The sequence below is a fragment of the Candoia aspera genome, chromosome 7 (genome assembly GCF_035149785.1).
Source record: "Candoia aspera isolate rCanAsp1 chromosome 7, rCanAsp1.hap2, whole genome shotgun sequence".
NCBI classification, from domain to species: domain Eukaryota; kingdom Metazoa; phylum Chordata; class Lepidosauria; order Squamata; family Boidae; genus Candoia; species Candoia aspera.
The window spans coordinates 52,743,088-52,758,461 of NC_086159.1; the positions used below are offsets into that span (position 1 = coordinate 52,743,088).

At 35.7% G+C, this 15,374-nt stretch overlaps 1 protein-coding gene across 1 annotated transcript in view; it reads right to left on the reverse strand.

Annotated features, from left to right (window-relative positions):
* Positions 1-314: 314 nt before the first annotated feature.
* Positions 315-15,374, reverse strand: part of PNPLA8 (patatin like phospholipase domain containing 8) — a 29,138-nt gene continuing 14,078 nt past the window's right edge. Inside the window, exons 7-10 of the mRNA XM_063309427.1 lie at positions 15,288-15,345; positions 11,181-11,375; positions 3,126-3,321; positions 315-1,489 (exon numbers count right to left, since the gene is read on the reverse strand). Of these exons, the coding sequence (XP_063165497.1) occupies positions 1,215-1,489; positions 3,126-3,321; positions 11,181-11,375; positions 15,288-15,345 (724 nt within the window). The 3' untranslated portion in view covers positions 315-1,214. The remainder of the gene's footprint in view (positions 1,490-3,125; positions 3,322-11,180; positions 11,376-15,287; positions 15,346-15,374) is intronic.

The following is a 15,374-nucleotide window of genomic DNA, read 5'->3' on the forward strand; positions in this document are numbered from 1 at the left end:
TAGTTTAGGGCTTCCCTATTAACTGAAAATGCTATTAGTTTGGATAAAACTTTCCTCACCAGAAAGTCTTCTTTTGCTACTGACTTAAATAACATGCATGTGAAGGTTCATAGGTTAAATATGAAAACATGATTTGGCATGATGATTTCATATAATTAATATAATCACACAATGAGGACATAAAGATATACCTTTGCATATTTATTTATTTCTTACAAGACTTAGTTCTAAGGGTTTTGTTTTTCAAATAGCAGATTAATTGTATTGGACCAGAATCTTTGAAAAGTTTTTAAAAAGTTTTTGAAAAATAGATATTAAGTGTGATGGACTTTATTGTAATATGTCAAATACTGAATAGGATAAAGTAAAATGGGTTAAAGCATTACATACTACAAAACACTGTTAACATTTTAAAACAAAAGTTTACATGCACAGATCTTGTCATCAGGCAATTTTCATGACATTTAATGGCAGTGTACTGCAAGTCTATAATATATAGTAATTCAATCAGCAAACTAGCTGAAATACTACCAATGGATTTAAGTCTGTTTATTGTCATTAATCTCAATGGGACTTAAAATGTTTTATTAACTTTGGCTCAATTATTTGCAGAGCAAGGTATTTGTTATGGTTCTTCTCACACTGTAATCTTTCAATAATACATAAGCACAGTATGATTTTGTAAACTGCATGATTTTTGGTGTGCATTCACAATATAATAAAAGTTTTGTACCATAATTGTCACAAATTTAGACTTCAGGTTTAAAAAAAAAAGTATACCAGCACTTGAATTTAAGTGGTGTGAAGTGAGGTTCTGAAACACTCATATATACTTCAAGAAATCATAAAATCATGAACCCCCCATTTTCTTAAGAGTTCTCTTTGCAGAAAAAAGCATCAGCAATGGTCATAATTACTGCTGATGTGCACATTCATATCCTGCCAAATACTGGCTTCAAGGGCCTAGACAAACATCAAGTGTGTGGATGGCAGACAGGGAGACAAGGAAGAAAGAGACTGGCAGGTTTTCCTTCTGTTTGCACACAGGACCTTCAGATCCAATCAAAGAAGCTAGCAACAAGCTACTGAGATTGAAATGCATTTTATATAGCTTGTTTGCTCATTGAATTAAAAAAAATACATAATGACTAACAAATGTTGATCCCGTTTCATATACAACCATTTACACCTATGATGTGTAGCATTTTACATATTCACAATTTTGACAGAATTGGAAAGCCATCATACATATCAGCTTTTAATCTCATCCAGTTACTCAGTTTCTGAAAAATGTTTTTTTCCTGTGCTAATATTTTGGCAGCTTTTTTCAACTTCTCTTCATTTCTTTCTAAATATTGGATGCCATCTGTCCGCAACTGATTCAGTTTTTCTTTACGATTTTCATCCAGAGGTATATCTTCATTCATCAGAGGATTAAATCTAAAGTAAGTGTCTGATGGTAAAAGGGCATCCAACATAATATGGACTTCTAGTTTTAAAAGAGAAATGATAAAGAATTTGGTTTAAAATAATTTTTTTCAAGATGAGCAATGCTTCAATTGAATTTGAAAAAAATTCTATGTAAAGCATATTCAGAAATAACATTTTGCTCAAGGCTCAATCTTATCCCAGCAACCCTGTCTTCCCTCACATCCTCCATCACCACTGGCAGGCTGGATGTGACCCAACTCTAAGGGTTGAGCTACAAAAGGAGGTAAGTTAGTGGTTGGGTTTGTACAATTTGACAATTTTGTGAGCCAGCTGACAGCACAGCTGAGCTATAATACCCAGTGTACCGATCAGCTGTTCTGTGGCTAGCAGTGTAGCAGCAGCAATGAAGCCAAAAGAGATGGTTGTTATACATTTACCGGCACACCACAGCATCCATATCATACTGAGATCTTTAGAAAAAGTAGCTCATTGAATTTCTATGAAACCTCCCATTAGTTCCTCTTAATATAAATAGCAACTTTCAAGGAGCGATTAAAAAAAATGCAGCACAAAAGATTAAATTTCCTGTCCACCCCTGCTGCAATCACAAGAATTATCAGACCTCCCTTATTCAAAACAAACACTGTACTTAAACAGAAGAATATAGTTATGGTCACCTATGCTTTGGCTCAGTCTTCTCAGAAGACAGAGAGAGATACAGAAACATATGAAATCTGCCTAATTATCCACCTGTTTTAGTTGTTACCCTGAGTCCTAAATTCACTTCCAGTTGCAAATGAGGGAGAGGGGGGACAAATGAAATAAAGAAGCAAGTTGTTGTCTAATTTTAAAACATAGTGGCAATCAACACTTCTCTTTGAAGCAACATACCTTGATCTATGCAAAAGCAAATTCCTGTGTTATCTAGCTCAAGAATTTCAGGATTAATTTGGTATGTGAACTCCTAGTTAGAATCAATCAAAGATGACCTCAAAGAAGTAACTGCATAAAATTTATACAGTAACTCAAGTCTAGGTTGACTGCTTATTTCTACATTATTGAGAAACTCATGTGAAACATGGTAAAATGGTCATTCTACATTGTGCATTGTCATAACTATCGGTGTCACCTATTAACAGTCTTTCCTTAATTACTAAAATGCTTATTCTAACACTGCTCCTATGTCTAGTAGCCTTGAAGATGGAGCTTTCTATCCCAACATTACATCCCTCATCAACAAAGCCACACTTTTATCAACAAAGGTTTAATAATGGCAAAATTGAAGTATAGGCAGTCTCAAGTAGTTAATTAGTAAATCTGTCAAGCATTGTCACCAACTGACAATTCAATCTCAATTTACCAAGTATCTAATACAAGGTACTAATCAGACAAAACCAAAAAGGCTAAATCTTCACATGATTTTTTAAAAATTAATATTCATTATTTTTAAAGCGCTTTAGCTTTGTATATGAATTAAACATTAAATCCTCACATGGAGGGTGAGAGATAGGGATTAACAAAATAATCTCAAATTGAATATAGGTTACAAAACAGAACCAAAATGTCCTTTCATGTTATTTTTAACCAGTAAATCACAAGAGGGTCTGCTATTCTCCTTCTAATTTACAGTAGAAGAGAGGACAGTTAAAAATTGTACTACAAAAACAAGACAACTATGATCACTTGATACTAACCTTCAGTATCCGTAGCACTGCTAATGACATTAGTCAATTTAGCTTTTAAACTTGTATGGGTGACATTGGTTTTCCCACTGTTTTCATATCGACCAGTTCCCAGGGACACTACACACTGCAAAGGGACATTTGGCCAAAGACATCTGCACTCATGCACTGCTAATGCTGTAGGATTATTTAGAAGAAGCCCTCCATCCTGTGAATAAGATAATAACAATAACAATCCTAATGCAAGATGTTAGAGTTGTCACAAATCTTAGATATAGTATCACAATAGTTTAACAAGATACCAATAAGCAGCAGTACTGTAATACCATCACCAGTTTCCTTTTTTATACTCTGTCAGCAGTGAAGCAAACTTGATATAGTATAACAGAAGAAAGCAAATGTCACACAATCAATTTTTTCCACGTGTTGAGCTCTACCACTTACAGGCATTCTCTTACAGATATAAAAAAGCAGTATGCATGATGAGATTGGATGCTTCTACTGAAAACCAGAACAGACCAGCATCTTGTCTGTAGCTGACTACAAGATATTACATGATAAGAATTTTTCTAAATTATTATTATTTTCCAAATCACTGATTGTTTTACCAGGAGTTTAGATATATTACGATGCCAGTATGTACTAGAGATCCATTGACAACTGAAGGCAAAACCAGGTACACGCAAACAGAATAAGCTCTAGATACTTAAGCAGCACTAGCCTACTTCTTCCTTGGTGGTTTTGATATGAAAAATTGGATCAGCTTCCAATAAACAGTTTCTTTTAGTCCCATGCTGGAAAGGGGAGAAAGACTAAGAAAGACTGCTTCTACTTTTAAATTTATCCCTTTCAAATAATATCCTAATCACATCTATATTTAATCAATTGTTCCAACTACACTGAAGTGAATTCTTTATTAAAAACAGAAACTCCTTTTACCACAGCTGCAGTAGATAAAGTAGAGATGCAAATCGCTAGCTTAGTCAGAAAGTCCTTTGATTAAGCTTTCAATAAAATCTACAAAAGCTTTTTGAACTTTTTCTGGACCAATTAGTATATTCTGCCTTCAGCAGTAGTTAAGAACAGTAGCTTTTTAGTGCACTTTCTTTTAATTTTGGCAAAAATAAGATTTATCCCTAACACAGTACTAAACACTGTGTTACTTTATGAATAAGTCCCTTAATTTCATCTACTACCCTAATTTTTAAAGCTGAACGTAATAAATATCAACAATGTCTGTAACTTTTGACAAGTACAGTTCATGAAATTGTAAGACAAAGGCAGAAGACATCCCATCCAACATTCACTATATCTGAAGCATCAATTGTTCCTGTCCTAGAAGGTATACTTCTAGAAATGTGTGAAAAACTAGAATATTCTAGAACAGACTGCTCCATTTTGCACAAACCTATACAACTGCAATGTATCTACCATGAATTCACCAAGATCTGTTAGTTGTCACTCTACCTGGTCATTTTGTAAAATACTTGTAAGTCAATGTTATGCATTTTCCTTCCTTCCTCAAATATAGCAAAGGGAAATCTCTGGCCTTCCAGATGCTGAACTATGGCCAGTAGCATTCCTCATTGGCCATTGTGGCTACTGGAAGCTATAATCAGAAACATCTGGAGAGCCAGATTTCTTTGTTCTGTTCCAACTGCTTTTTGCATCATGCTTAGAGACTAAGTCATTTTAGAATGTGCCTACCTGGTGTGTGTGTGTGTGTGTGTGTGTGTTTCTGGACAGTGCTAAGAATTCAATAGTTAAATTGTTCAGTTTAACTACACACACACATACATACATATATTTAGTGCCATCTTCTCAAACCTGACATTTAACTCTGCAATGTAAGCTGTCTTAGGTTGCTATCTCCAAAAGGAAACAATTATTCTACTTTCACATTAGTCTGTTCAGTGAATATTTTGTTAAAAAAAAACACATTAGTAAATAAGGCCTTCTGCCCTAATGAACAAAAACAAAGTTCACAAAGCTCACCTTTGGCATGTAACACATTGTTATTTTGTTTATGTCCCAGCTGCAGTACAGAACATAACCTTGAGCAACTGTTTAATTGTAATGTAAAGTGAGCATTTGTTCAAAACAGGCTGCTCAAAGATTAAAACTCAACTTAAAATTTCACAGAACAGATCAAGCAATCACCAAATGGCATCTTGAAATAGCTGAACATGCAGAAAATACATTATGCAGAGTGAGTGACTCTTCAAAGTGAGTGATGACCATCCATTGACATGCAGTGTATGCACAAGCTTTGCATTTTACTGAACCTTGTGGTGCATGGCTAAAGGTGACAAGCCCTTCATTCCATTTAGCCTCTTTTTTCTTCTTGCATTATCTTTCCTTGCCTTTATTTTATCTTCCCTGCTCTGTTTATTCTTATTTCAGTCTCCAGTTTTTCTCTTCACTATTCTCCCAAATAGACTTCAGCTATCCCTGCCTCCCTTTATAGTCTTGCATTCTCTCACAGATCCCATGTTATGCTGTTGCTATCAACCCACTGTGAACACATAAAAGATTTAATCTTTCCATATATTATCACTGGCGGTAAATTAAATTTAAATTTAATGCTTCAGCCATTTCCAGCATCACTGCTCCCAAAAGCAAAGGAATGTGACAGATATGACATTTTCAGCACAGAGCTTCAATCTCAAGGTCCTTTGCTGGTATTAAAAATATCTGGTTAGTTTAGATCAGAACATTTAAATTTCAGACAGAAGAATTTGTCAACACCATTTGTTTTTACGGACTCATTTTAAAAAGTATGAAAGAAATAAATCATGAAGCAAAAGAGTGACACTTCTAACTCTACTCCTATTATTCATGAGAAGCTCCAGGCCAACTTGGTTCTTTATTTTTAAAAAGTTCTACTTAATATAATTTATTCAAAAGCCGCACAAAAAAAGGGGGGGGTTGGAGAAAAAAACCCAGATTCAATACCATTAAGTTAAACTGAAATCACCCCGTTGAATATAATTTTATGCATTTCTGGTCAATGATGCTGTGATAAGGTGCCATAATTTGTTTTTCCCTTGTCAAGTTCTAAAGACCTCCCTTCTTTCTTTCTTTCTTTTAAAAAAGGAAAGTAGTTGGAGAAATAAGTTAACACGCACAATTTCCACATTTCCTTTGGATACTTGTATTAACATTTGAAATAGTTATAACTGTTTTCTTTTCATTATTTCATTAAGATAAGCAGTAAGATATTTTTATTCTTTTGCACCTCTGCATTTTAATGGCTAGAATAAATAGTAGCACTTTAGAATAGAAACATGCAGCCATACTGCAGATCTTTGCACAGAAAGGGGCAATTCAGAACAAATGTAAGTACCTTGAAGTGGGAAGATTTGAACCCATTTGGGTCTTTCTGAATCTCTGTCAAACTTCAAAATATGGCAGCTTTATTTAATTTGCAGCCACAGCTATATAACCAGCTAACCAGCCAGCATATAAATAAGTGGGAGGAATGGGACTGTTGATTCAGTAAGTGTCCACTTTCCTCTCAAGAGTGGTGCTTGCAATTATGCTACCTCAGTCACAACATTTTAGGTGGTGGAAGAATTGTGAAGGCAGTGAGAGAGCTTAGTTTACTTCCTATGTTCTACAATCACTGTTGCCCAGTCTTGCATCTTGTGCAGCTGTGCAAGAATCTTTTCTGAGCTGTATTACCTCAGTGGCCTAGGCTAGTGACTAATTTATGTCACGTAAAATTTCCATCAAGTTCATCCTTTATGTTTCCAATGAAACATCTGAAAATCAGTTCCACCATGTTAAGGAATGGGCATCATTGTCCCTAACTACCACCTCTTCCTTTTACATTAAAAAAAACCCTTAATATTTCTTTCTGAAATTTGGTATGATGTACTCCACCACATTAATGCAAGCCTGAGATATAGAGACAGACAGACAGACAGGTTTTAAAGGCAATCAACTCATTTCCATCACGCATCAACTTCTATGAAATCTGGCATGCTCCCATTGCCAAGAAAATTATTGCTAGGCCACACTATTGCATCTTATTTCCCTTACAGAGTTTTGTATTTTTTATCATCATAGAGTATGGGAGAAGGGAGCTTTGTAGTTTGCATCTGGGTACTATATGAAAGTACCTTTGAATACCCTATGACCCAGTCTGAATGGATTCATTCCCAGACCACCACCACCACCACCACCACTCAGATTGGGCTTCTGTGCACCATCTTTTAAAACGGTATCCACACTCCATACTTCAAAATGATTGCACAAGGGACTCTTAGAACATGTGGCCACAGGTATCAAGGAACAGACATTCTACTTAACAAGGTAGCTATTAATTAGGATCTTCAAATGTCTTGCTAACCTGTTTTCAGCAATGCTGAAAAAATAAAACATATTATGCATTATCAGCAATAATGGAAAATATCAGTTGTCATACTTTTCGTGGCATTTCTCCCATTTTCTTCCCAAGCACTGTTTTGTTTTGTTTTGAACACACTGAAGTTATGTGAACCAAGTACCATGGTACTGAAAGATGTGATTTAGCAAAATGAATTCCAATACTTGGAGCCTCCCAGCTCCATAGCAACCATTTCACCTCAATGCCTGTGCAGACATGCTTTGCATTTCTAGTTCATTTTCACAGACTTGCTCTGTTTTTTACCTTTATTGTATTTGTGCAAAGGAAGACTCTAAACTAGCACAAGAATACTGGAAGGGAGCAAGATTTGTAATGGATATTTTCTCTTAGAGAATTTTTCTATTCTTAAATTCAAAGTGTTAATATTCTTCTATTACACATCAAGTGGTTCTGAATACAGCTATTTTCCCAGAGTTTGGATTTTTGCCTGATAAATATATGGTAGAGGAACAGTTAAGGTAAGGTGTGATTATGAAAACTTGAATGCATAATGTTTTCAAGTGTTATTTTTAGCACATTTCATGAAATTCAGTGGAAAATGCACTTATATATAACAAACATTTTAGTATAATTTGCATTTTTCTGTAAATATGGATTGAATCCTAACCAATAATAGTAAGCACCATCCTTTAATAATAATTATATGTGGTTTACAATTCATTCATGTATTACTAGCATTTATAGGCCACTAATCCATACAGACTTAGAAGAACAATTCGAGTACACAATAAAATAATGATAACAACAAGAACAGCAACATGGCACAGAATTCCTTTGCAATAATGAGTCAGCAAAACCTTTCTAGTCTATGCTGATTCCAATGTTGAAGTCCAACAGCATGGAATAGGACATCCATTGGAGACAGTGCTCTTGTCATGTTCCTGAATTCATATCCAGCCTAAGTTCTCTAACTTAGGTTGAGGAGTGTTAGATCTTTGGTAGAAACAAAAATGGTTTTTCCTACCACAAAGCTGACCTAGTTCATTTTAGCAAGAGTTAATAGAATAAATGCAGTTTTGTTACAAGTATACCAGCAAGTGACCGTTTTCAATTTAGAACCTTTATATTTATGTGTCTATTATGAGGACTTTGTGTATGTGTGTTTTTTTCTCACAGCCTTATAATGTACCAGACAAGCAGGTTTCTCTGATAAATGGAATGTTTGCAATTGTGGGTTGCTTATACAGAGATTGCTTAAACCTATTTCAGACTGGGAACCTACTCTTACAAAGAAATGAAATCGAGCTTTCCAAGCTCCATGTCACAAACAGTGAAAGAATCCCACTCCTTTCTTTACATTTTCTTCCTTCGTATAAAAGACAAGCCCATGGATTGTCAAGGCTTGGGCCAAGGTTCAGTATCTCTAGTCTACATGGACAAGAATATGTATGTATCTATGTATGTATGTCAACTCAAGGCAGCAAACATACTTAATACTCCTGCCTCCTACAGTGACTGGAGAAGTCTGCTTTCTTTGACGGCAATTCAAATTCTCTGGTAGAACCTCCAAGACCACAGGAGCATCAGTGGTCCAGTATCAGACATCAAAAGTATATGTGCTAAGTGGCAGAAAAGGCTCTGTGAATGAAATGCTTTATTAAGGAATTGCTATTACTCCTAAGTAGCTCAGTATTTTGAAGAAGATTAATATACATCAGCTAAGCTTAGGCATAGGCCTATTCGTATAACAGACTTTCCAGTGAAAAAACTAAATGCTAGAAACCATGAATCTTATCTACCCACAACTGATTCAGCTTGATCATTTGAACTGCTGAACCTTGGCCCAATCCTTGACTACACTCTAAACCTAACCCTCTGACCTAACTGCTATTCTGAATTCTAGCCTAGGCTTTACTACTGTTACTGTATTTCTTCTCCTCTAAGTGCTTCATGTGTCCAGGACTTCATGTGTTCTTTTCCTTAGACTTGCTGGATCAGGACAGCTAAGAACACTTTAGCTCTATTTCAGGTTTATTTATTGAAGTCTTATTTTCTCTGAAAATAAATATCAATCGTTGCTATGAATACTTATCTAACAGCTTAGCATAGAGGAGATTTTCAGTTCACAAAGTCTTCTAAGCAGATGGCAGAGAGGTCTAATAGGAAAAAAAATACTGACAGCTGTTAAAGCAATTTTAATAATGGTATTATTTAAATATAGAAATCCAGTGCCCTGAACCGCACAGGAAGGTTCCAGAAAGAGAGTGAAACTGCAGCTTTTACTACATTCTAAGTTGCCTTATCCCCATTGTTCTGGTACAATATTTTTAAATTAAGAAAAAAAAGGGAGATAAATGAGTGTCTGAAAATGCAATAAATGACTAGTATTAATGTAGCCTGTTAAACATCATTCCTCAAGTTTTCCTCTTGAAATTAAATCTGCGCAGCAAAGGTTTTTCTGTGTACTTCAGCACCTTCCAGCAACATTGATTTAACATCAATTTAAGCAGATATAACTTTCCCCCTTTTATCTACTTGTCCTACATAGCCACCAGGCAATGTAAAATACCTTGATCATTATGCGTACCTCATAGTAGGTGGTATTTTAATCCATACTGTCTGGGATTCTGAGACAATACATGGGTTGCAATAATTATTCTGACACAGGCTAAGAAGAACAACCTAATATTATTTGCACCAACTCCTATGTGATACAGCAATTTTTTTCCAATCTAATAACTTCCAGGTGTGATGGTCAGTCAGCAAAAGTAGATTGTAAAAGCATTTGTGTTTATATATATTTTTTTAAACTGGAAGGCTGCATCTACCTTACCAATTATTCATTGTATAGGATATGTCATTACTCTCTATACATTTGGATGTGTAGCTTAGGATACATAATCAGACATCTGCAGTACATACACTGTTCTGAATACTGGACTGCTAGCTTACTTCAGTTTTGACATTTTATAATGAACTAAGAGCATTTTATTCCAGCTGAATATTGTCTCTTTCCTGAAGTTGTATTTGGTGATATAAAACTCTTTTTGTTTTGTTTAAGAGAACAGCTCTTTTTTTTTCTTCCACTTGTATGTAGGAGAAAGGGAATACACTGAAAAACTGGTTTTCACATTCTTTCCTCACAAGCATTACTGGAATCAAATTAAAAGCATCTGAAACAGTCTTAGAACTCCCAGCAGTGTCACACATCAAAGAATTAGTGTATTTAATAAATGGGTTCATTAGGCAGGAGTCAGAACCAAAGACAATAAATTTTTAATGTCACATATAAAAGGGCTCTTGTATTCACTGGAAACAATTATGAGTATCAGCGTACAACTCTCCCAGCAGAGTCCTTGCCATTAAAGTTTGTCAGCATACCTTGAAACATGCAGAATATTGTCACAGATCACAGTATGACTAATACCTTTATTGTCAGGTTAAAGCCATCCACAGAATGAGGGTGTTCGAATCACAGATACTTCATGTTTTGTGAACATTTGGCAAGGAGCCATGGACAATCCAGCACGTATGCAATAGCATATATAGAGGGAGGGTGAAATTTAACTGGCACATGGGATATTATTACCAGATATTATTTAAACTTATATGTCCAATTGTACATTACTTAAATCCCATCCATAAATGATTAGCTTTTCTCTATTCATCATTCTACAAAGAACTCTTGGCATTTAAAATAAAATATTACAACTAACCTGATGAAGGTCATTACCCAGTGCATATTCTTGGAAATAACCTGGGGCGGCAGATGATGCTCTGATAGCTTGCCATAATTTATAATGGCAACCTCCAAGATAGTGAGACTTTACTCCAGGGAAGTGATTGTAATTTCTAAATACAAAGGCTTTCAGTGGTGTTCCTCTGCCAACAATGGTGCTTATGGCAGCCACCTAATAAAAACAAAATACTAAATTTTATCCAATTATAGATGTTTATCCAATTATGGCTATCCCTGCCTTACAATAATCAGCTCAATAAGCAATTAACACATTAGATCAACCCAGGACTACATCGTTCATATTTACACACACACACACATATAGAATAAATGGAATGGAGATTAAAATATCTTCACTGAGTCCAGAATTTATTAATTTTTAATAAAAGTATTTTTTACTAGGCAGAGTGTTATGTCTGAAGGCACTACTTGATATGGCTTCAAATTCATAGTAGAAATAAAATGAGCCCCCTGCCCATCACTCCATCATGTCCCTGTAAGTTCCATTTCATCAAGTACTAGCCTTTGTCTTCTGTAGCCATCAATATATTGATACTCCCAATATAATACATTTTTGATACAGTTGAATATAATGAAATGTGAAATTATATTATTGAAAAAGTAAACAGAACAAATCTTTCTCATTTCTAACAGAATTATATTTATTTTATTTTATAAATTTATTCACCGCCCATCTCTCCCTGCTCACACCACACACAATCTTAAAGCATGGTAATTGTTACTGTTTCTCATAAGAAGGTTAATCCATCAATCAATTCATCACTATAAATCAGTTTTCTTAAGAAAAAAATAGAACTGAACATAAAATGTAAGAGAATGAAATCTTTATTATGATTCAGAGATTATAAATAGGAAAGGAATGTATTGTTTCCCAGCATAGAACAATAAGCACTGAGTGTTCAAGGTCTCTGTACAACGATGGACACAAGTTGACCAATTCTACGTTGAATTGTTACTGCTAGTAAGTTAGCAAATAAACATTTTTATGTATTTCCTAGTGCACAGACTTCTCTTTGTCAGTGAGACACTTACCAGCAGTATTTATTACACTTCTATTGTTTTTCCACCTGCCTAACCACAAAATACAAAATGCTATTCAAGTAAGTTAACGAATCCAAAAGATCTCTTTCATATCCTTGCCAGTTTGAACAACCTTGGAGTAAAATGTTGGGAATTAAAATACATAGGTGGAGCTGAAATACAATTAATTTCTTTTTCTTGCATGAGACATCAGCAATGCATAGTTCTGACTGGTGTTGATATAGCCAATACTTTTAGCAAATTAATGAAGCAAAGCACCCTAATCTAAACTTCATAGTGTTATAAATTATTGTCAACATGGGTTGAAATATTATTCTGACAGCCTAACAATGTTAGGAAAAAAAATAAGTAAAGTGACTTGACTATAAGTCTCTAAAAACATAACAGAACATGGCCAAAATTGCTATGGTGAGAAAAGCTAGTTAAAAAAAAAGTTTGAAAGTGGGCAGGATCTGGCTGGGGCCTATTGAGAAAAATATCTGGAAAAACTCTCCGACTACATTTCTACAGAAGAGGCATCTGGACAGTAGACTGGAATGTTGCTGATTGTTCCATTGTAAGCTCACATCTCCTGGTCATATGACCCAAAAGGGACCATATGCAGCCTGCTCTCTGCTTCCCAATGTATACATATCTCAAAAGCATACAGAAACGAGAGGAATGGAGAAATGCAAGGAGCAGCAACATATATTCAAGCAACCTGATAAGTCTTGGGAGCTTTGGCAACATAGAAGTCTAGCAAATCAATCAACTAATCAATAAGTCAGTCCCTAGGGTGAAATTGCACAATGCAACCCTCACTTCATTATACAGAAAATCCAGATGTATCTATGGCCACTGCTGGTAGGGGTTCGAAAGAATTCCAGACGCCATGCTCTGTATGCTTTCCCTACCTTGTTATTTCTTGGATAAATTAGTTTGAGATAACTGCTAAAACATCAATTTAAAAAAAATAACCATTTAAATATATAGGCCAGTGTTAGTAATTGCTAAACTGGAAGGCATTACAGACTTTTCTGTCACAGTGTTACATTTATAAACTCTAAAAGACTGTACTGTATGTATGTTCATGTGTATACATGTACATGTGTGTGCATATATAGGTGTACATGTACACACATTGTCTTCAATACAGATTTTTAAATGGACTCTGAATGGACTTTTTCATTCCAAACAGCTCTTATTCTTTTAAATTGTACTTTTAACTTCGTTCATTTTAACTATTTTTAAGATGATTCTTTTACATCTTACACTTAGCTGCGTGTTTTTATATTATATTGTCCTTTTGTTGATATAACTGCTGCTGCTGTAATAATATTAGATGGCTTGTAGATCATGGTTTTAGCCCTGCAGTAGGATAGAATGAATCTTAGTCTTTTAAAGTGCTGTAAGACATCTTTGAATAACAGCCTATAAATATCAAAATAAACATTTAAAAACCTGAAGTACCCCCTAAATTATTAAAATAGGAATAGGCCATTAGGTGTAATCTAGCTATTTTGAACAACTATGATCATAATAATGTTCAAACTATCGAACAGTGGCACTCATTTCACATGCCAGTAAGGTAATGCTCAAGATCCTGCAAGGTAGACTTCAGCAATTCATGGAGCGAGAATTGCCAGATGTACAAGCTGGGTTTAGAAAAGGCAGAGGAACTAGGGACCAAATTGCCAATATCCAATGGATAATGGAAAAAGCCAGGGAGTTTCAGAAAAACATATATTTCTGTCTTATTGACTATTCTAAAGCCTTTGACTGTGTGGACCACAACAAATTGTGGCAAGTTCTTAGTGGTATGGGGATACCAAGTTATCTTGTATGCCTCCTGAAGAATCTGTATAACGACCAAGTAGCAACAGTCAGAACAGACCACGGAACAACGGACTGGTTTAAGATTGGGAAAGGAGTACGGCAGGGCTGTATACTCTCACCCTACCTATTCAACTTGTATGCAGAACACATCATGCAACATGCTGGGCTTGAGGAATCCAAGGCTGGAGTTAAAATCGCTGGAGGAAACATTAACAGTCTCAGATATGCAGATATACCACTTTGATGGCTGAAAGCGAAGAGGAACTGAGGAGCCTTATGATGAAGGTGAAAGAAGAAAGTGCAAAAGCTGGCTTGCAGCTAAACCTCAAAAAAACCAAGATTATGGCAACCAGCTTGATTGATAACTGGCAAATAGAGGGAGAAAATGTAGAGGCAGTGAAAGACTTCGTATTTCTAGGTGCGAAGATTACTGCAGATGCTGACTGCAGTCAGGAAATCAGAAGACGCTTAATCCTTGGGAGAAGAGCAATGACAAATCTCGATAAAATCGTTAAGAGCAGAGACATCACACTGACAACAAAGGTCCGCATAGTTAAAGCAATGGTGTTCCCTGTAGTAACATATGGCTGCGAGAGCTGGACCATAAGGAAGGCTGAAAGAAGGAAGATCGATGCTTTTGAACTGTGGTGTTGGAGGAAAATTCTGAGAGTGCCTTGGACTGCAAGAAGATCAAACCAGTCCATCCTCCAGGAAATAAAGCCAGACTGCTCACTTGAGGGAATGATATTAAAGGCAAAACTGAAATACTTTGGCCACATAATGAGAAGACAGGACACCCTGGAGAAGATGCTGATGCTAGGGAGTGTGGAAGGCAAAAGGAAGAGGGGCCGACCAAGGGCAAGATGGATGGATGATATTCTAGAGGTGACGGACTCGTCCCTGGGGGAGCTGGGGGTGTTGATGACCGACAGGAAGCTCTGGCATGGGCTGGTCCATGAAGTCACGAAGAGTCAGAAGTGACTGAACGAATAAACAACATGATCATAATCCTTTACTCTAAAAGTTTGGTGGCAGCAGCTGATAGAAGTTCAAGAATGTCCTAACAGAGACGAACTGTTAGGCTATTTGTAACTGTACATCCTTTTTTTTTTTTTAAGGAAGGGAGGAGGAAGAATAGATGTCAATACTGTGTAAGTCTTGATTAAAAATAAATGGGAAGAAGTTCAAGACAGGAAAATAAACTTACCTTAGGACACTTAGGATTTCTTGCTGTTTCAAACATAACATCGGATCCCATTCGTTCCCTACACAAACCAGATAAATGTTACAATTT